The following is a 23,452-nucleotide window of genomic DNA, read 5'->3' on the forward strand; positions in this document are numbered from 1 at the left end:
TTAATAATTTTGCTTTGGGGAATGTTTGCATTGGTTCTCGAATAATCTTGCACACGTATGAAAATGTTTTTTAAAAAAAAAATCTAAATATTTAATGGGGCTTTTGATGCATATTTTTCCACATACTATATTAATAATTTTGCCTCGTGGGGGGTCTGCATTCCATTAGCTGTTTTCGCATAATGCTAAATTTAAAAAATGGTATTTCATTTAATTTTAAAAAAGGGATATAATGTGACAGGGGTTCATATGGCCCCATTCGTAGTGGTTTACCTGATGCAAGAAAGGTGATAAATTGAGGGTTGCACTATTTTCTTAAGCCGCCAAATCGCAGTAGAGTGTTGAATATTTAAAAACATGTTTTTTGGCAATTCCAACTTTGAACACAGCGTCAGTTGCTATGTAGAGCTGCACTTTCCATCATTTTCAGCAGACTGCATTGCCAAAAGATACCCCTCCACCCGCCCTCCCCCCCTCTTCCTCTCACGCGATATCCACCTAGAAATGGGGCCATATGAATCCCATCCCTACTGTACATAACACATTTAGAAATATTTAATAACAGATTTAAATAAATAGGATAATAATAATAACTTTGAACCTGGCAGATGTTTACTCTCAGTAGCACTTCTCTACTTCTGTCAAGACTGGAAAAATAGTTTCACACAAAACAAACAATGAATAATATTTTTTTTCAAATCACTTTTATTAACAGTTTGGCCTTGATGGAGATCTGTAATGAAATAATACCTGGATATTGCATTGATTGATTGACTGACTGATACTTTTATTAGTAGATAGCACAGTTCAGTACATATTCCGTACAATAGCACAGTTCAGTACATATTCCGTACAATTGACCACTAAATGGTAACACCCGAATAAGTTTTTCAACTTGTTTAAGTCGGGGTCCACGTTAATCAATTCATGGTGCAGACCTTGGTTACTGTTAGTAGGTCGTGAGAAGATAAGTAATTTATAATAAATAAATATTTCTAAAGCAATTATGTACAGCAGATATGGGCCTCTACATCAACAATAGGATTTGCCTGTGTGGCTGGACAGAACATGTAAACAAATGAAATAAATAATGATGAATAAAGATCACATTTTATTCACTTTTTTCAGCATTGTGGCCTTGGCGGAGGTCTTTACTCCTAACTTGAGACCTCAGATAAAATATCTGATTTTGATTTTTCTTAAATTTTGTCAAGCGCCTCAGTTTGAAGGTTCATTAGTTTTTATTTAGTCTTGCACACAAAGAGGCAGACTAATAATAGATGAACACAGGAATTTGCCTTCATGGAGGCCTGCAATACAACTAGCCAGTTTTTGCCAAAGTTTTAACACTCAATGTATTGTTTTCTCTCATTAGGGGATCACCTCATGTTGAATGAAGCCGACATGGCGGTTCTTCACGCTGGCCTCCCTCGCTCATTCTCCGCCCCCCACCCACCTCTGGAGGGCATCGCAGAAGAGGGAACCCCAGTGGAGTCATGGATGTTTGATGCCAGTATGGGTGACCAACCCTGGCAGCAGCAGCAGCATCCTCCAGGTGATCAGGAAGACTACCAGCAGGTGGTGAGGGTGGAAGGTTACATCCTTAATCTGGTCCAGCGTCACACACTATCACCACGGCCGTGTCAGCCTCGCACGACCCTGAGCCCGGATCAGTCGTACTGCTTCACCCCTGCACACAGGAGAAGCCCCTCTCTTTCCACGGAGCACCCAGGGCCCCAAGTTGACCCTTTGCCAAACCCGAAGAACCAGAGTTGGGGTTGTGACCTTCCAGAGGGCGAGGCCTGCGGAGGAGAGGCCCCATCTCTGGAAGAGGAGCGTTATTTGGTTCTGCCCTACCCCCAGTGTAGGCCACACTCCCTGACTGGGAGGTTACCATCACCTCTGCCCCCGCTGGACCCCAACTGCGCTGCTGGGGCGCTTAACCTTTGTCGTGAACCCTCATCCCCCCAGCATTGTGCGCATCCACAGCCCCCGATTAATCACAAGCACAATCTAGTAAGTGCTCAATACATCCCAGGGCAGGCCTGCCACGCGCCCTTACGCTCACCCAGACACTTCAACTCGACAAAACCCAAAGCCCGCCAAGCCTCGCCTGACCACCCCAAGTCGAGAACCTCCAGGAAGAACCACAACGACAAACAGAGGTCGAAGAAATCCAGCAGCAAAACCAGTCGGTCCCAGTCGGAGAATAGCCTCCTGGGGCAACGGGTGGTGCCCGAGCGCAGGTACAGCACCACCGAGAGACATCAGGCGCAAGGGCAAGTGGCAAAGGTCCACCTCGGAAGCAACAACGACAAGGCGGGTCGGCGCTGGTGCTCCAACCTGGAGCTCAGTCAGGATGAAGGAGAGAGCCATGTAGAGCAAGGACATAGGAGGGCGCCTCGGAAAGCTCATCACGCTCCCACCGGTCACCACCATCATCAGCAGCATCATTCCCAACGCTGGCCCTCCGACTTCCAGCAGCGGGCGCCGCTCTGCCAAGGAGAGGACGCCTACGCCGCGGCTGCCCCCGGCGAGTCCGAGTCCAGCATGAGCGAGGTGTACTCGCCGGCCTCCAGCTCGCTTTCCAGCGACTCGGATGAAAGCGGCGGTCTGGTGTGGCCCCAGCAGCTTCCCCCTCGCCTCGCTTCTACGTCCTCGTCCTCCTCGCCGTCAGCGCAGGCCGCCGCCGCCGCCAACCCCCCGTCGCAACCCAAGGCCTTTGTCAAGATAAAAGCCTCCCACGCCCTCAAGAAGAAGATCCTCCGGTTCCGGTCGGGATCCCTCAAAGTCATGACCACCGTGTGAACCAGGATTTGACTGCTGCAGCAGCTTTTCCCAGCCCGGCCTCTAATTAGAGGCTGACATGTCACGCTCGCTTCCGACAAGCGTCCACACCAAAACGGATCGGCCTTGATGTTCCCCTAAGTGACGATAATTGATACCAAATTACTCAATGTTGACGACGCCCGCACTGTTGCTATGGAGCTGATGTCCAAAAGAATTATCGTCAATGACTCATCAGTTCATGGCTCGTAAATTCCCACCCGTGCATGCTAGCCTACAAACGTATTGCCATGACGTCAAATAGAGCAAAAGTCTTGGGTCACCACCAGCTTGTGCAACAAGGAAAAGTAAACAAGTACACAGAGTTGGCAGGATTATGCCCGTTTCTGTGCCACCTTGCATGGACCGGTACGTACCCTGCTAACCGACAAACAGGTCAGCACTCTTCAGGGTGACGTTCCAACTAAATATATAAATCTGATGGGTGACGTTCTAACTAAATATATAAATCTGATGGTTCCCAAGACTCTTGCACAAGTCTTCGCAAACTCTCTCTCTCTGAGCTAAAGATAAATCCAGGCAGTGACTTCTCGCTAAAAGAACGAAAATATACTCTGTGGTTCGACTTCAAAGGCTAGACTGGAGATGTATTATCTTAAAGCAGCACTCAAGTGGAATAATATCGTTTTGCGTAACGTGTGTTTACATTTAGCTCACTCACAAGCCATGGCCAAGGCAGGAACTGAAAGTAAGCAGAATTTAGTAGACTTTTTAAGAAAAGTCATGCACTGTAATTAGGAGAAAATTGATATTTGTGGGGGGTTTTCAGGGGGGTGGGGGGGGGGGGGTCACTTGACAAGGAATGAATGTAATAATAATATTATTAATATAAGTGATAATACTCCCTTGCTACCCAACCCTTTGCATTTTCAGCGTGTGTTGGTTTTTGCACAAGAACACTCATGTTACAGGAAAATAATCGAAGGTACTACAGAGCTTCACTTTGTGTCAGCTTTCTAACTAAATTCTCGTGAGAACACGTCGCTGCAGCCGCTCTACGTCTATAATGACTGGCTTAAATTGTTGTCAGCTGTCGTCGGAGCCAGTCAGTCATCATTATGGAGGTCATTTTACGGCTGCGGAGTCAAAGAGCGTGACCGCAAATAAGGAGACAGGGACTCACAAAATAACACGCTTGTACATACTGTATGTAACTACTTGGGTTATCCATGATGTGGCCTTGTTTGGGATGAATGTAGTTTTTAATAAAAACAACTTTGCTCTTGGTATGTCAACATAGTTTTACAATTCATTATTTGGTGAATCATGTCCAACAACAACAGAAGATAGCAGCAAAATAAATATATCTTTTTTTAACCTCTTAAGGCCCAAGCTGTTTGTTTACATGCTTTTTTATTTCTCTTAGCTATTTGGGCTTATTGGACCCTAATTAGAATAACACTAAAAATTATCTTTTTATGTGATGTACTTTGTCCATAAGTAACAAACGTGTACTTCATATGTAGTGACATGCAAATTTTTATTTTTACACTTTTTTTTCGCAAATTCCATTGTATGTTATACTCTTCTGACACCACCAGATAGCAGTATAAGTGTCCATATGTCAGCATAAGACCCCAATTCAGTAGTGTACACAACTTTGTAAATAAGAGCTAAAAGCTGCTGTCCACGCATGTGGCCACTATGGCCTTAAGAGGTTTTAAGAGGGGTCATACAAAGAACTCCAAAAAAACTCCAACAGAAGACAGTCACAATGGCACTTTATGTAAGGTTGACAGTGACATCGTTTAATAAGAGGGGACTCCAGAAAAAATAGGGACAGAGCGAAAACAGGCAAAATAAAAGATAGCAAAAGAAAGTTATAGCGTCAACAGCAACCTAGGAAACAATGAGTGTAACATACGTCCTTAAGAGGGGACCGAAATTAAAAAGAGAGAAGTGCGCAAAAGTATACCAAAATGAAACACTGACAGCAGCAGTGATATCATTTCTTAAAAGGGAACTGACAGAAAGACATGAGAAAACTGAACAAAAATGGGGAGAAAAGAAAAACTATGCCATCCTTCCCATTTTAACATTGAAACAGTCAAAACAATACCTTTTAAGAGGGAACAGATGAGAATACGGCAAAGAAACCAGACAAAGCAATGACAGCATCAATGGCATCCTACAGTATGATATTAACATAAATCATTAAGAGGGGACAGAAAGGGAAACAGTGAAAAGGGCAAGAATAAACAATAGGAAAATAAATAGCCACAGCAGTAATGATATTCTGTGTAACGTTGTCATTTACATCACTTCTTAAGAGAGACAGGAAGAAACAAATAAGAAGACTGAACTAAATTAAACAACACAAACTAAGAGATAAGAAATTTAAGGAAAAAGCAACCAAATTTTGCAAAAATCCCATCGTTTACATTTAACCTCTAAAGACCTTAGTGGCCACATGCGTGGACAGCACCCTTTAGCTCTTATTTACAAAAGTGTGTACACTACTGAATTGGGGTCTTATGCCGACATTTGGACCCTTCAATCAATCAATCAATGTTTATTTATATAGCCCCAAATCACAAACGTCTCAAAGGACTGCACAAATCATTACGACTATAACATCCTCGGAAGAACCCACAAAAGGGCAAGGAAAACTCACACCCAGTGGGCAGGGAGAATTCACATCCAGTGGGACGCCAGTGACAATGCTGACTTTGAGAAACCTTGGAGAGGACCTCAGATGTGGGCAACCCCCCCCCCCCCCTCTAGGGGACCGAAAGCAATGGATGTCGAGCGGGTCTAACATGATGCTGCGAAAGTTCAATCCATAGTGGCTCCAACACAGCCGCGAGAGTTCAGTCCAAAGCGGATCCAAGACAGCAGCGAGAGTCCTATCCACAGGAGACCATCTCAAGCGGAGGCGGATCAGCAGTGTAGAGATGTCCCCAATCGATACAGGCGAGCGGTCCATCCTGGGTCTCGACTCTGGACAGCCAGTACTTCATCCATGGTCATCGGACCGGACCCCCTCCACAAGGGAGGGGGGGACATAGGAGAAAGAAAAGAAGCGGCAGATCAACTGGTCTAAAAAGGAGGTCTATTTAAAGGCTAGAGTATACAGATGAGTTTTAATGTGAGACCCAAATGCTTCTACTGAGGTAGCATCCCTTATACTGCTATCTGGTGGTGTCAGAAGATTATAACATACAATGGGATTTGGGGGAAAATAGGTAAAAATTAAAATTAGCGTGTCACTACACATGAAGTACACGTTTGTGTACTTATGGACTAAGTACATCATATCAAAAGATGATTTTTAGTTGTTATTCTAATTAGGGTCCAATAAGCCCAAATAGCAAAGAGAAATAAAAAGCATGTAAACTAACAGCTTGGGCCTGAAGAAGTTAAACCTTTAAATATTTACAATATATTTTTTAAAGAAGGGATGGATTAGAACATAGGAACAAAAACAGCTAAAGCAGTTACAGGATCCTATACGACAATGACTGTAACATATGTCCTTAGGAAGGGACAGAAAGGGGAAATGGAGAACAGACCAAAAGAACAACAAAAAAGACAACAGCAATGGCATTTTATGCAACATTACATCATTCTTTGAGAGAGGGCAGGTACAAAGAAATGGTGAAAACAAGGCAACAACATTGAAATACAGAGAAAATAAAGAACAAGGCAAATATAGGGCATTGAAAAAAAACCTGATTCTTTATAAGGGGATATATCAGAACATTGCTAAAAAAAAAGACTATGATAACAAGCAATAACATCAACTGATGCAATAATGTTACAGCGACAGCATCATTTGTTAAGACGGGATATAGAAGAGTAACAAGCTAAAAAAACAACAGGAGACCGCAGCAATGGCATCCTATGTAACCTTGACAGCGACATCATTCTTCAAGAGGGGAGAGACAGCAAAAAAAAATGGTAAAAGCCATCATAACACAACAATAAAAAATGTGGGAAAATAAAATGAAATGGCGACAATTTGCATCCTATATGATGAAAACAACAGGATTCTTTAAGTCTGGACAGACCGCCTAAAATGTTAAACGCCATCATAACAACACAACAACAATAAAAAAATTGAGAAAATAAAATAGCAACAATTGCATCCTATATAATATTGAACAAAACAGGATTCTTTAAGAGGGGACAGGCCGCAAAAAAAGTAGTAAAAGCCATCATAACAACACAACAATACAAAATGTTGAAAATAAAATAGCGACAATTACAACCTATATAAAATTGAAAAAAAACAGGATTCTTTAAGAGGGCACAGACTGCAAAAAAAATTGTAAAAGCCATCCTACCAACACAACAATACAAAATTGAGAAAATAGAATAAAATGGCGACAATTGCATCCTATATAATATTGAAAACAACAGGATTCTTTAAAAGGGGACAGACTGCCAAAAAATGGTAAAAGCCATCATAACAATACAACTATATAAAATTGAGAAAAATAAAATAGCAACAATTGCATCCTATATAATATTGAAAAAAACAGGATTCTTTAAGAGGGCACATACCACAAAAAAATGGTAAAAGCCATCCTAACAACACAACAACAATACAAAATTGAGAAAATAAAATAAAAAAGCGACAATTGCAACCTATGTAATATTTAAAAAAAACAGGATTCTCTAAGAGGGTACAGACTTTTAAAAAAATTGTAAAAGTCATCATACGACAATACAAAATTGGAAAAATAAAATAGCAACAATTGCATCCTATATAATATTGAACAACACAGGATTCTTTAAGAGGGCACAGACCGCAAAAGAAAAAGGGTAAAAGCCATCATAACCACAACACAATACAAAATTGACAAAATAAAATAGCAACAATTGCATTCTATATAATATTGAACAAAACAGGATTCTTTAAGAGGGCACAGACTGCAAAAAAAAATTGTAAAAGCCATCCTAACACAACAATACAAAATTGAGAAAATAAAATAAAATAGCAACAATTGCATTCTTTCTAATATTGAAAACAACCGGATTCTTTAAGAGGGGGAAGACCGCCAAAGAAAATGGTAAAAGCCATCATAACAACACAATACACATTGAGAACATAAAATAAAATAGCAACAATTGCATCCTATATAATATTGAAAACAGGATACATTAAGAGGGGACAGACCACAAAAAAAAAAAAGGTAAACGCCATCATAACACAACAATACAAAATTGAGAAAATAAAATAAAATGGCGACAATTGCATCCTATATAATATTGAAAACAACAGGATTCTTTAAAAGGGGACAGACTGCCAAAAAATGGTAAAAGCCATCATAATACAACTATATAAAATTGAGAAAATAAAATAGCAACAATTGCATCCTATATAATATTGAAAAAAACAGGATTCTTTAAGAGGGCACATACCACAAAAAAATTGTAAAAGCCATCCTAACAACACAACAATACAAAATTGAGAAAATAAAATAAAAAAGCGACAATTGCAACCTATATAATGTTGAAAAAAAACTGGATTCTTGAAGAGGGCACAGACTTAAAAAAAAAAATTGTAAAAGTCATAACACAACGACAATACAAAATTGGGAAAATAAAATAGCAACAATTGCATCCTATATAATATTGAACAAAACAGGATTCTTTAAGAGGGCACAGACCGCAAAAGAAAAAGGGTAAAAGCCATCATAACACAACAATACAAAATTGACAAAATAAAATAGCAACAATTGCATTCTATATAATATTGAACAAAACAGGTTGCTTTAAGAGGGCACAGACCGCAAAAAAATGTGTAAAAGGCCATCCTAACAACACAACAACAATACAAAATTGAGAAAATAAAATAAAATAGCAACAATTGCATCCTTTCTAATATTGAAAACAACCGGATTCTTTAAGAGGGGGCGGACCGCCAAAAAAATGGTAAAAGCCATCATAACACAACAATACAAAATTGAGAAAGTAAAACAAAAGGGCGACAATTGCATCCTATACAATATTGAAAACAGGAATCTTTAAGAGGGGACAGACCGCCAAAAAAATGGTAAAAGCCATCATTACAATACAACAACAATATAAAATTGAGAAAATAAAATAGCAACAATTGCATCCTATATAATATTGAAAAAAACTGGATTCTTTAAGAAGGCACAGACCACAAAAAAAATGGTAAAAGCCATCCTAACAACACAACAACAATACAAAATTGAGAAAATAAAATAAAATAGCAACAATTGCATCCTATATAATATTGAAAACAGGATTCTTTAAGAAGGGACAGACCGCCCAAAAAATGGTAAAAGCCATCATAACAACAAAACAACAATAAAAAATCGAGAAAATAAAAAAGCGACAATTGAAACCTATATAATATTGAGAAAAAAAAAACAGGATTCTTTAAGAGGGCACAGACCGCAAAAGAAACAGTAAAAGTCATAACACGACAATACAAAATTGAGAAAATAAAATAGCAACAATTGCATCCTATATAATATTGAACAAAACAGGATTCTTTAAGAGGGGACGGGAAGCAAAAGAAAAATGGTAAAAGCCATCATAACAACACAATACAAAATTGACAAAAAAATAGCAACAATTGCATCCTATATAATATTGAACAAAACAGGATTCTTTAAGAGGGGACAGACCACAAAAAATAATGGTAAAAGCCATCATAACACAATACAAAATTTAGAAAATAAAATAGCAACAGTTGCCTCCTATATAATATGGAAAAAAAACAGGATTCTTTAAGAGGGGACAGACCGCCCAAAAAATGGTAAAAGCCATCATCACAATGCAACAACAATAAAAAATTGAGAATATAAAATAGTAACATTTGTATCCTATACAATATTGAACAAAACATGATTCTTTAAGAGGGGACGGACCACAAAAAAAATTGTAAAAGCCATCATAACAACACAACAATAAAAAAAATAGAAAATACATTAAAATAGCGACAATTGCAGCCTATATGAAATTGAAAAAAACAGGATTCTTTAAGAGGGAAACGACCGCAAAAACATGATAAAGGCCATCATAACAATACAACAACAATATAAAGTTGAGAAAATAAAATAGCAACAATTGCATCCTATATAATATTGAAAAGAACAGGATTCTTGAAGAGGGCAAAGACCGCAAAAAAAATAGTAAAAGCCATCATAACAAAACAATACAAAATTGAGAAAATAGCAACAATAGCCTCCTATTTAATATTGGAAAAAACAGGATTCTTTAAGAGGGCACATACTGCCAAAAAATGGTAAAAGCCATCATAGCGCAACAAAAATAAAACAAATTGAGAATATCAAATAGCAACAATTGCATCCTATATAATATTGAGCAAAACAGGATTCTTTAAGAGGGGACCGACCGCAAAAGAAAAATGGTAAAAGCCATCATAACAACACAATACAAAATTGAGAAAATAAAATAGCAACAATTGCAGCCTATATAATATTGAAAAAAACAGGATTCTTTAAGACGGGACAGATAACATAGCAAAAAAATATCCCCATCTCAAACTGTGTTTTGTCATTCAATAATTTTCTGGTCATAACAACCTATTAAAAAAAAGGTTGCGGTAAGAGTCTGCAATTTCCCTTGTGGTTTTTGAGCTTTACAGGGCCTGGACATCAACAGGAAATGAAGTAAACGTTAGCGACACTGTTGCAATCGAACAGGTAGTTCTTCACAAAGCAGGTGGAAATAGTTGAATAAGACAAGGATTAAGAGTTTGTTAGCAACATATTTGAGTAGAATAAGGCCCAGTGTGTCTATTAAAAGGAAGGGGAAAAATTGGCCCTTTTGTGTGAATGTGAATGTTGTCTGTGTTGGCCCTGCGATGAGGTGGCGACTTGTCCAGGGTGTACCCCGCCATACGCCCCATTGTAGCTGAGATAGGCACCAGCGCCTCCCGCAACCCCAAAGGGAATACGGGGTAGAAATGGATGGATGGATGGATGGAAAAAACTGTGTACTAATCCGTGTGTTAGTGTCTGTTCGCCATCACACATTGGTCGACTCCTTGGAGCTGGTGGTCTTGGTTTCATGAGTAGACGTGGTGCTCCTGGATCCGGGGTCCTCGCCCAGCAAGTGCAGGATGTTGCACAGTGAGCGGTTCATGCTGTCTTTGAAGCTTCGGCCCAGACACACGTAAAGCAGCGGGTTGAGGCAGCTGTTGAAGTACGCCAGGCCCAGCGTCAGAACGTGGGCCAGGTAGACCGAGGGGCTGCGGTGGGTTACCAGGTGGAAGAAGTCTACCACGTGCAGCGGGAGCCAGCACAGGAAGAAGGTGAGCACCACGGCGACGATGATCCTCAGCGTCCGCTTGGAGCGAGGACTGCCATGCGCCTTTTTATTGTCCGCTTTCTTATAGACCACCCAGTGGCAGATGACAATGGCCAGGAGCGGCAGGACGAATCCAAACAGGCAGCGGAATATGGTGAAGGTCCAGGCGCTCCAGATGCTGTACACCGACAGGCATTCTCGCTTGTACTCGCCCAGCTTCACCTCCTGGGCGTGGACGAACTGCGGGATGCTCCCGATGAGGGCCAGGCACCACACCACCACGCAGCCGATCACGGCGTACCTGGGGCGCCTGTGGTTGTGGCACCAGACGGGCCGGACCACCAGCAAGCACCGATCCAGACTGATGAAGACCAGCTGCAGGACGCTGCAATACATCACCAGGTAGAACAAGCCCTTGACCAGCGTGCAGGCCAGGGCGCCAAAGTGCCAGTGGTCGTCGTGGACCAGAGGCACCATGAGCAGAGGCAGCGAGAGGCAGCACAGGAGGTCAGCCAGCGCCAGGTTGAGGAACCAGATGGACGTCACTGAGGGGGGCATGTTGAAGCCGGTCACCCACACCACGATGGCGTTTCCAGGAACCCCCAACAGAACCACGATGGCGTAGCAGGTCAGGGCCACGATCTGGATGGGTTGAATCTCGGGTATCATTGAGTCGGGTAAGTCGGGAAACGTGAAATTGTAGTCCAAAGTGTTGCTGAAGTTGAAATCCCGAAGGAAATCATCCGAATAGGAGAAGTAATCCATGATTGGGCTGCAATGGCAAATATATGATGAATGTGGCTTTATAATGCTGCTGAGAGTAACTGAACACACCTTTTCTATACCAGTGTTTCTTAACCCGTAGTTGGGCCGGCCAAAAATTTCTCAGTTCGGGTCCGTATGGGCTGCTGTGTTACTCAGTTGCACTACACTTTTCCACCACTTGTGGCAGTAATGACCATCTCAAACAGAAGAAGTCGAGAGCTAAATTACTAGAGGATTTTGTTAAGCGCAAAAATGATGACCAAAGCGGTGAAGCCGTATTTTCATTCGTACTTTAATTTCTTTGACAGTTTATTTAAGAAACATTAAAGTTAAAGTACCAATGATTGTCACACACACTAGGTGAAATGTGTCCTCTGCATTTGACCCATTCCCTTGTTCCCCCCCTGGGAGGTGAGGGGAGCAGTGAGCAGCAGCAATGGCCACGCCCGGGAATCATTTTTTGGTGATTTAACCACCAATTCCAACCCCTGATGCTGAGTGCCAAGCAGGGAGGTAATGGGTCCCATTTTTATAGTCTTTGGTATGACTCGGCCGGGATTTGAACTCTCAACCTACCGATCTCAGGACGGACATTCCAACCACTAGACCGGGGGTCTGCAACCCGCGGCTCTGGAGCCGCATGCGACTCTTTATCGCCGCCCTAGTGCCTCCCTGTAGCTTTTTCAAAAATGTATGAAAATTGGAAAAAGATGAGGGGGGAAAAAAAACAATTTTTTTGTTTTAATAGGGTTTCTGTAGGAGGACAAACCTGACACAAACCTCCCTAATTGTTATAAAGCACACTGTTTATATTAAACATGCTTCATTGATTCGAGTATATGGCGAGCGCCCTTTAGTCAATTGATTTTCGGTGGTTCTCGAACTCACCGTAGTTTGTTTACATGTATAGCTTTCTTCGACTTTCTAAGACGTGTTTCATGCCACTTCTTTTTCTGTCTCATTTTGTCCCCCAAACTATCAACGTTGTGCATGAATGCACAAAGGTGAGTTTTGTTGACCTTATTGACTAGTCTAGAGTGCTAATCAGACATATTTGGTCACTTCATAACTGCAAGCTAATCGATGCTAACATGCTATTTAGGCTAGCTGTATGTACATATTGCATCATGCCTCATTTGTAGGTATATTTTCTCTCATTTAGTTTCATTTAAGTCCTCATAATTCAATTGATATCTCATGACACACTATCTGTATGTAATATGGTAGTGGTTCTCAAATGGGGGTACACGTACCCCTGGGACTGCAGTCAAGCCAGCCGCACTTGAATCTGAAATGCGCCTATACGTTAGACATTACGGTAATTGAGCTAATAAATTCATATAAAATGTGTAAAGCATTGAAATTGAAATATAAGAGGTGTATCTCCAATAGCCCTTATAGGACTATTATCCTGCAATGTTTGGGGTCAAGAGGTCACATGATCTGGAAGCTATTGAGCTAAATAGTAAAAAAAAAAAAAAAAAATTTCATATAAAATATGTAAAGCATGGAAATTGAAATATAAGAGGTGTATCTCCACTAGCCCATACAGGAATATCATCCTGCAATGTTTGGGGTCAATAGGTCACATGACCTGGAAGCTATTGAGCAAAAACGCTAATATTTACAGGAATAAATTCATATAAAATATGTAAAGCATTGAAATAGAAATATAAGAGGTGTATCTCCACTAGCCCATATCGGACTATCAATTTGCACTGTATGGGGTCAATAGGTCACATGACCTGGGAGCTATTGAGCTAGGACAGATCACCACTCACACACACATCAGATAATTGGTCAGTGGGTTTTCATTCGGTGGGTTGAAGAGTTTATGCGCACGGACAAGTGTGTCTGTTTTTTCATTTTAGCTCTATAGCTCCCAGGTCATGTGACCCATTGACCCCAAACCGTGCAGGATTATAGCTCCATATGGGCTGGTTGAGATACACCTTTTATATTTCAATTTCCATGCTTTACATATTTTATATTAATTTATTCCTGTAAATATTAGCGTTTTTGCTCAATAGCTTCCAGGTCATGTGACCCATTGACCCCAAACGGTGCAGGATAATAGTTCTATTTGAGTTGGTTGAGATACACCTCTAATATTTCAATTTCCATGCTTTATTTATTTTATATGAATTTATTCCTGTAAATATTAGCATTTTTGCTCAATAGCTTCCAGGTCATGTGACCTCTTGATCCCAAACATTGCAGGATAATAGTCCTATAAGGGCTATTGGAGATACACCTCTTATATTTCAATTTCAATGCTTTACATATTTTATATGAAATTATCTCTTTAAAAATTTGCGTTTTTGCTCAATAGCTTCCAGGTCATGTGACTTCTTGACCCCAAACATTGCAGGATAATAGTCCTATAAGGGCTATTGGAGATACACCTCTTATATTTCAATTTCCATGCTTTACATATTTAATATTAATTTATTCCTGTAAATATTTGCGTTTTTGCTCAATAGCTTCCAAGTCATGTGACCTCTTGACCCCAAACATTGCAGGATAATAGTCCTATAAGGGCTATTGGAGATACACCTCTTACATTTATATTTTAATGCTTTACATATTTTATATGAATTTATTCCTGTAAATATTAGCGTTTTTGCTCAATAGCTTCCAGGTCATGTGACCTCTTGATCCCAAACATTGCAGGATAATAGTCCTATAAGGGCTATTGGAGATACACCTCTTATATTTCAATTTCCATGCTTTACATATTTTATATGAATTTATTACTTTTTTTATTACTTTTTAGCTCAATAACTTCCAGGTCATGTGACCTATTGACCCCAAACATTGCAGGATAATAGGCCGATATGGGCTAGTGAAGATACACCTCTTATATTTCAATTTCCATGCCTTCCATATTTTATATCAGTTTATAACTTTTTTTTATTACTTTTTAGCTCAATAGCTTTCAGGTCATGTGAACTATTGACCCCAACAAGTGCAGGATGTTACTCTTATGTGGGCTGGTTGAGATACCTCTTATATTTCAATTTCATTGCTTTACACATTTTATATTAATTTATTCCTGTAAATATTAGCGTTTTTGCTCAATAGCTTCCAGGTCATTTGACCTCAAACATTGCAGGAAAATAGTCCTATATGGGCTAGTGGAGATACACCTCTTATATTTCAATTTCCATGCTTTACAAATTTTATATGAATTTATTCCTGTAAATATTAGCCTTTTTGCTCAATACCTTCCAGGTCATGTGACTTCTTGACCCAAAACATTGCAGGATAATAGTCCTATTTGGACTAGTGGAGATACACCTCTTATATTTCAATTTCCATGCTTTACATATTTTTTATGAATTTATTACTTTTTTTATTACTTTTTTAGCTCAATAGCTTCCAGATCATGTGACCTATTGACTCCAAACATTGCAGGATAATAGTCCTATAAGGGCTATTGGAGATACACCTCTTATATTTCAATTTCATTGCTTTACAAATTTTATATGAATTTATTCCTGTAAATATTAGCCTTTTTGCTCAATAGCTTCCAGGTCATGTGACCTCTTGACCTCAAACATTGCAGGAAAATAGTCCTATATGGACTAGTGGAGATACACCTCTTATATTTCAATTTCCATGCTTTACAAATTTTATATGAATTTATTCCTGTAAATATTAGCCTTTTTGCTCAATAGCTTCCAGATCATGTGACCTATTGACTCCAAACATTGCAGGATAATAGTCCTATAAGGGCTATTGGAGATACACCTCTTATATTTCAATTTCATTGCTTTACAAATTTTATATGAATTTATTCCTGTAAATATTAGCCTTTTTGCTCAATAGCTTCCAGGTCATGTGACCTCTTGACCTCAAACATTGCAGGAAAATATTCCTATATAGGCTAGTGGAGATACACCTCTTATATTTCAATTTCCATGCTTTACAAATTTTATATGAATTTATTCCTGTAAATATTAGCCTTTTTGCTCAATAGCTTCCAGGTCATGTGACTTCTTGACCCAAAACATTGCAGGATAATAGTCCTACTTGGACTAGTGGAGATACACCTCTTATATTTCAATTTCATTGCTTTACAAATTTTATATGAATTTATTCCTGTAAATATTAGCCTTTTTGCTCAATAGCTTCCAGGTCATGTGACTTCTTGACCCCAAACATTGCAGGATAATAGTCCTATAAGGGCTATTGGAGATACACCTCTTACATTTAAATTTTAATGCTTTACATATTTTATATGAATTTATCCCTGTAAATATTAGCGTTTTTGCTCAATAGCTTCCAGGTCATGTGACCTCTTGACCCAAAACATTGTATTATAATAGTCCTATACGGGCCATTGGAGATACACCTCTTACATTTCAATTTCCATGCTTTACATATTTTATATGGATTTATTACTTTTTTTATTACTATTTAGCTCAGGGGTCGGCAACCCGCGGCTCCGGAGCCGCATGCGGCTCTTTGGCAACTCTGATGCGGCTCAGCTGCACAATCGCCGACCCCCCAGATTGTTGCGGGGAGATTCCGGAATTCAATGCCTCTCCCGGACATCACCCGGAGTCAACGTTCTCCAATTTTCACTCGGACTACAATATTAAGGGCGTGCCGTGATGATATTACTCTTAACGTCCTCTTGAACGTCATCGCGCCCGCCATTCACGGAATGTTATTTGCGTCCTTTTGAACGTCATCGCGCCCGCCATTCACGGAATGTTATTTGCGTCCTTTTGAACGTCATCGCGCCCGCCATTCATGGAATGCTATTTGCGTCCTCTTGAACGTCATCGCGCCCGCCATTCATGGAATGCTATTTGCGTGCCGACAGGACACATGCATTTCGCTGCTTCTATCGGTACATGTATGAGATTGCAAGGCATTATGGGTGACACAGAGTACACTGACGGTTGTGATATAAACAACTTTAACACTCCTACTAATATGCGCCACATTGTGAACCCACACAAAAGAATGACAAACACATTTCGGGAGAAAATCCTCACAGCAACACAACAAATACCCAGAATCCTTTGCATCCATGACATTTTCCTGAATATGTTATACACCCCGCGAGCACCAAACCCCGCCCTGCCCCTCTGCGTGGTTGAGGTGGGCAGGGTTTGGTGCTCGCAGGGTGTATAGCATAGGGTGTATAACAGAATCCTCTGCATATGGATGCAAAGGATTCTGGGTATTTGTTGTGTTGCGTTTATGTTGTGTTACTGTGAGGATTTTCTCCCGAAATGTGTTTGTCATTCTTCTTTTGTGTGGGTTCACAATGTGGCGCATATTAGTAGGAGTGTTAAAGTTGTTTATACCACAACCGTCAGTGTACTCTGTGTCACCCAGTATGCCTTCCAGTCGTGTGCCTGCATCTCCGGAAGCCTTTCACAACATGTTGCTGGACTGGCAAGCAGTTTGTGCATGTTGTAGAAGTTGATTAAGGCAATGGCATCATAACATGCTCTTATTCTTGTCGTCTGGGTGACCACCACCAGCAGATGTTGGTGAGAATAGTTGCGGCTCCCATTGTCTTCCTCATTTTGTGAAATGGGTCGAAATGGCTTTTTGAGTGGTAAAGATTGACGACCCTGATTTAGTTCAATAGTTTCCTGTTCATGTGACCTCTTGACCCCAAACATTGCAGGATAATAGTCCTATAAGGGCTATTGGAGATACACCTCTTATATTTCAATTTCAATATTTTACATATTTTATATGAATTTATTAGCTCAATTACCGTAATGTCTAACGTATATGTGCATTTCAGATTCAAGTGCGGCTGGCTTGACTGCAGTCCCCTGGGGGTACTTGATGGTATGCCAAGGGGTACGTGATATTTTTTTTTAAATATTCTAAAAATAGTAACAATTCAAAAATCCTATGTAAATATATGTATTGAATAATACTTCAACAAAATATGAATGTAAATTCATAAACTTGAAAACAAATGCAACAATGAAATATTCAGTGTTGTGAGCTAGATTTTTTTGTGGACATGTTCCATAAATATTGATGTTGAAGATTTCTTTTTTTGTGAAGAAATGTTTAGTATTAAGTTCATGAATCCAGATGGACCTCTATTACAATCCCCAAAGAGGGCACTTTAAGTTGATGATTACTTCTATGTAGAAATCTTTATTTATAATTGAATCATTTGTTTATTTTTAAACAAGTTTTTAGTTATTTTTTTCCCAAATAGTTCAAGAAAGACCACTACAAATGAGCAATATTTTGCACTGTTATACAATTTAATGAATCAGAAACTGATGACACAGTGCTGTATTTTACTTCTTTATCTCTTTTTTTCAACCAAAAATGCTTTGCTCTGATTAGGTGGTACTTTAATTACAAAAAGGTTCACAGGGGGTACATCACTGAAAAAAGGTTTACAACCACTGTAATATGGCTTATAATTTTTTGCGGCTCCAGACGGATTTGTTTTTGTATTTTTGGTCCAATATGGCTCTTTCAACACTTTGGGTTGCCGCCCCCTGCACTAGATCAGTGGTTCTCAAATGGGGGTACGAGTACCCCTGGGGGTACTTGAAGGTATGCCAAGGGGTACGTGAGATTTTTTTTAAATATTCTAAAAATAGCAACAATTCAAACATCCTTTATAAATATTTTTATTGAATAATACTTCAACAAAATATGAAATATGTTGACAGCTAGATTTTGTGCGGACATGTTCCATAAATGTTAAAGATTTATTTTTTTGTGAAGAAATGTTGAGAATTAAGTTGATGAATCCAGATGGATCTCTATTACAATCCCCAAAAAGGGCACTTTAAGTTGATGATTACTTCTGTGTAGAAATCTTTATTTATAATTGAATCATTTGTTTATTTTTCAACAAGTTTGTAGTTATTTTTCTATCTTTTTTTTCCAAATAGTTCAAGAAAGACTACTACAAATGAGCAATATTTTGCGCTGTATTTTACTTTTTTATCTCTTTTTTTCAACAAAAATGCTTTGCTCTGAATAGGGGGTAGTTGAATCAAAAACATGTTCACAGGGGTTACATCATTGAAAAAGGTTGAGAACCACTGCTCTAGACCATATGCATTAACTGTGTTTATTTTAGCACAACATAATTTTATGTACATTAATTTTTTGGTCTGTTATTTATGAGTCCTTTCTTTTGCAGTATATTTGGTTAGTACTGACTTTTTTAATCGGCCTGATCTAAGTCTCAGGTTAAAGTGTTAGATAAATAATAATCTTTGTGATTAACACATGTTTTCTCATCATTTGACAAGGTTGTTAACTGTACATAGGTTAGATATAATTATTGAGTACAATTAAAATCAATGGGAAGATTCCAGCGCCCCCCGCCACCCCAAAGGGAATAAGCGGTAGAAAATGGATGGATGGATAGATGGGAAGATTTCTAATTCAGTGTCAATATGTGGCCCCTCTGTAGTGGAAAAGTTGGGCCCCGTGGTGAAAAAGGTTAAAAAAATCCTCCCTTTTCTTTACCGTACCGTCATGTGAGAAATTGAAAACACCTTTTTAAACACCAAAAAGCATTGAATTTTAAAGAGCCGAACTAAAATGCAAAACAGTTAGCATGCTAGCCAGATAGCATCAAGTAACAAAATATGACTCTATAGGTAGGGATGGTTGACAGATGAATTTTGGTCTGAATCGGTACTATCTGGTACCGATTTACGTAAAATCAAACAGTTCCATTTTTTTATACCTTTGTTGCACATTGCGCACAAGTCCGGTTGCAGACTCAAAAACTTGGCGGACAAACAAGTGTAATCGTAGCGGACTGCATCTAGATAATGTTGCACATTTCCATGCCAACAAAGCAAGTGTGCCTGATTGGAAAAGCTCATTAATACAGTCAGGGTCCACTTTTTAAAATATGCTGACTCGACGCTAATTTACATTGTATTCGCTATACATATGCTACTGATTAGCATTAGCGGTTTTACATGGCATTTCTAACAAGTCTAATTTTGGTAAAGGAAAACTACCCTTATGTCATAATCAAACAGCTGGTGTGCAGGAAGTGCAATACTTTTTAGGGTGCAAAAAAATACTAGACTCGGTTTCGTAGCAAAGACTACTTCCTGACTAGGAAACACAATGAAGCCTATACACTACTGCCCCCTAATGTATTGGAACTGCAACTGCATTGAAAATCTACTATACAACACTTGCAAATGAGACTCACTGAAGTACGAAATCCGTCAATTGTTGCATTTTCCATGTTTAACTGAAATCTGCTTCAGAGTACCGTTTGAGAAAGAAACGGGATCCCAATTCTTCCTCATGTCTTGCAATTATTGAAAAAAATGGCAATCAAGAATCTTTGATTTCTATCGAATGAGAAAAAATGTCGCAGAAAATGTGGGATTTTTAGAAATTTGGGGGTAAATGAAAATGGTAGCCCGAACGTTTTGAATGATTTGAATCCGATGAAAAATTGGTGGTGTAATCTAAGTTTTGTAAATAGACACTTAATTGCAGAATCCGGCAAAGATGTTTTTGTACCAATCCGACTCAAATTTGACAAGTGTGCTGAGCAGTCCCCTAAATGTATGTACCAATGCAGTGAATTGCAAACTGTGGTACATGTGCCACTAGCGGTACGCGGGCTCCATCTAGTGATACGCCAAAGAATCACTTGGTTAAAGTGCAGTGTTTTATTTTCCTATGTTTAAAGACAGTGTTACTCTTCAAACTGTAATGTTACAGTGGCCATATTAAATATACTTGTTCGATTAAACTTCTGCCTTGTTTTTAATGAATACTTCGGCCTACTACATTACTGTATTTTTAACGTTGGTCAGTATGGTGGTACTTGGAGAGCCAAGTGTTTTCTGAGGTGGTAAGTTAGAGAATTACTGTACTAATGTACTAAATTGTGGTGTTTCAGCGAGGCAGCCTATAGTTTTGTCGAGATGATGTCAACAAGTCGTCCAACTTATGGGGTCAAACTACAAACCTTGTTTCCATGAGTTGGGAAATTGCGTAAGATATAAATATAAACCGAATACAATGATTTGCAAATCATTTTTAAGCCATATTCAGTTGAATATGCTACAAAGACAACATATTTGATGTTCAAACTGATAAACATTTTTTTTTTTTGCAAATGATCATTAACTTTAGAATTTGATGCCAGCAACACGTGACAAAGAAGTTGGGAAAGGTAGCAATAAATACTGATAAAGTTGAGGAATGCTTATCAAACACTTATTTGGAACATCCCACAAGTGTGCAGGCTAATTGGGAACAGGTGGGTGCCATGATTGGGTATAAAAGCAGCTTCCTTGAAATTCTGAGTCATTCACAAACAAGGATGGGGCGAGGGTCACCAATTTGTAAGCAAATTGTCGAACAGTTTTAGAACAACATTTCTCAACGAGCTATTGCAAGGAATTTAACCATCTACGGTCCGTAAAATCATCAAAAGGTTCAGTGAATCTGGAGAAATCACTGCACGTAAGCGACAATATTACGGACCTTTGATCCCTCAGGCGGTACTGGATCATAAACCGACATCAGTGTGTAAAGGATATCACCACGTGGGCTCAGGAACACTTCATAAAACCACTGTCAGTAACTACAGTTGGTCGCTACATCTCTAAGTGCAAGTTAAAATTCTTCTACTATGCAAAGCTAAAGCATTTATCAACACCACCAAGAAACGCCGCCGGCTTTGCTGGGCCCGATCTCATCTAAGATGGACTGATGCAAAGTGGAAAAATGTTCTGTGGTCTGACAAGTCCAAATTTCAAATTATATTTGGAAACTGTGGACATGGTGTCCTCCGGAACAAAGAGGAATACAACCATCCGGATTGTTATAGGCGCAAAGTTCTAAAGCCAGCATCTGTGACGGCATGGTGGTGTATTAGTGCCCAAGGCATGGGTAACTTACACATCTGTGAAGGCACCATTAATGCTGAATGGTCCATACAGGTTTTGGAGCAACATATGTTGTCATCCAAGCAACGTTATCATGGACGCCCCTGCTTATTTCAGCAAAACAATGCCAAGCCCCGTGTTACAACAGCGTGGCTTCGTAGTAAAAGAATGCGGGTACTTTCCTGGCCCGCCTGCAGTCCAGGCCTGTCTCCCATCGAAAATATGTGGCGTATTTTGAAGCGTAAAATACGACAGCGGAGACCCCGGACTTTTGAACAACTTAAGCTATACATCAAGCAAGAATGGTAAAGATGCTAACATGCTATTTAGGCTAGCTGTATGTACATTTTGCATCATTATGTTTTTAGGTTTTACATGGCATTTCCAACACGTCTAATTTTGGTAAGGAAAACTACCCTATTATTATCAAACAGCTGGTGTGCAGGAAGTGCAATTTAAAGCTTCAACAATTAGTTTCCTCAGTTCCCAAACGTTTATTGAGTGTTGTTAAAAGAAAATGTGGTGTAACACAGTGGTGAACATGCCCTTTCCCAACTACTTTGGCACGTGTTGCAGACATGAAATTCTAAGTTAATTATTATTTGCGAAAAAAAAAAAAGTTTGAGTTTGAACATCAAATATCTTGTCCTTGTAGTGCATTCAATAAAATATGGGTTGAAAGGGATTTGCAAATCATTGTATTCCGTTTATATTTACATCCAACACAATTTCCCAACTCACATGGAAACGGGGTTTGTAAAATAATAGCACAGGCAACAGTTGGGAGGTATATTGTGATAAAATGTTCTCCAAGTTATCGTCATACATAAATACATGAACATAATTCATGCCTAATATGCTCTCTGAACTAGTGCTTTGAGCAAATCAGGCGCATTTATTCGACCTAAGAATCAGAATCAGAAATACTTTATTAATCTCCGGGGTAATAATAAATTTTCAGCACAATCCCATTGAAAATTAGACAAACATTACAGGGAGACAGAACAGGATCAAACATTACAGGGAGACAGAACAGGATTGCTGACGGTATGTCATCATGACAGAAAAATAGCCAGATTTGAAATAAACTTCCAACGCTACAAATGCTGTGAATAAAGGTCAAATCGATAATCAAAAAACATTATCTGGCACTGTAATAGTAGCAGCATTTTTAATTATGGAATAATTTCCACAAATACCATACTTACAAGGCCAGCGCCGCCAGTGATGTTGCACACTCTCTTAGCGGAAAGGAAGTTACAGTATGTGAGGTTTTCCTGATGCAATGCTTTATACCCTAAAGACACGCATGCGCGCGCACACACACTCACACACACACACATTTTATTGCTTTCAGATATGGTGATGTTTCTCCTATGCAAATGAGGCATTTTTTATGAGGGGCCGTTAGGGACATTATTCAGAATTACCTCCTACATACACTACTGAAATGCTCTCACATAAACAACTGAAATGTTTTTCTCTCACACACACTACTGAAACATTCATACACACTACTGAAATGCTCTTACATACACTACTGAAATGCTCTCACATACACTACTTTGGCACGTGTTGCAGCCATTAAACTCTAAGCTAACTATTAATTGTAAAAAGTTTATGAGTTTGAACATCAAATATCTTGTCTTTGTAGTGCATTCCAATGAATATGGGTTGAAAAGGATTTACAAATC

At 39.3% G+C, this 23,452-nt stretch overlaps 2 protein-coding genes across 2 annotated transcripts in view; one reads left to right on the top strand and one right to left on the bottom strand.

Moving 5' to 3' along the window:
- The window catches only part of LOC133537601 (dapper homolog 3-like), a 43,347-nt gene extending 39,265 nt beyond the window's left edge, over nucleotides 1-4,082 (top strand). The window contains exon 5 of the mRNA XM_061878766.1: nucleotides 1,376-4,082. Within this exon, the coding sequence (XP_061734750.1) occupies nucleotides 1,376-2,808 (1,433 nt within the window). The 3' untranslated portion in view covers nucleotides 2,809-4,082. The remainder of the gene's footprint in view (nucleotides 1-1,375) is intronic.
- On the bottom strand, nucleotides 3,746-23,083 carry c5ar1 (complement C5a receptor 1). Its single transcript, XM_061878767.1, has 2 exons — nucleotides 22,967-23,083; nucleotides 3,746-11,872 (listed from the first exon to the last, which is right to left on the bottom strand). The coding sequence occupies exon 2, from the start codon at nucleotides 11,863-11,865 to the stop codon at nucleotides 10,819-10,821; it is 1,047 nt and encodes a 348-aa protein (XP_061734751.1). The 5' UTR covers nucleotides 11,866-11,872; nucleotides 22,967-23,083; the 3' UTR covers nucleotides 3,746-10,818.
- Nucleotides 23,084-23,452: the final 369 nt, after the last annotated feature.

Source organism: Nerophis ophidion, linkage group LG18 (genome assembly GCF_033978795.1).
Source record: "Nerophis ophidion isolate RoL-2023_Sa linkage group LG18, RoL_Noph_v1.0, whole genome shotgun sequence".
Lineage (NCBI taxonomy): Eukaryota > Metazoa > Chordata > Actinopteri > Syngnathiformes > Syngnathidae > Nerophis > Nerophis ophidion.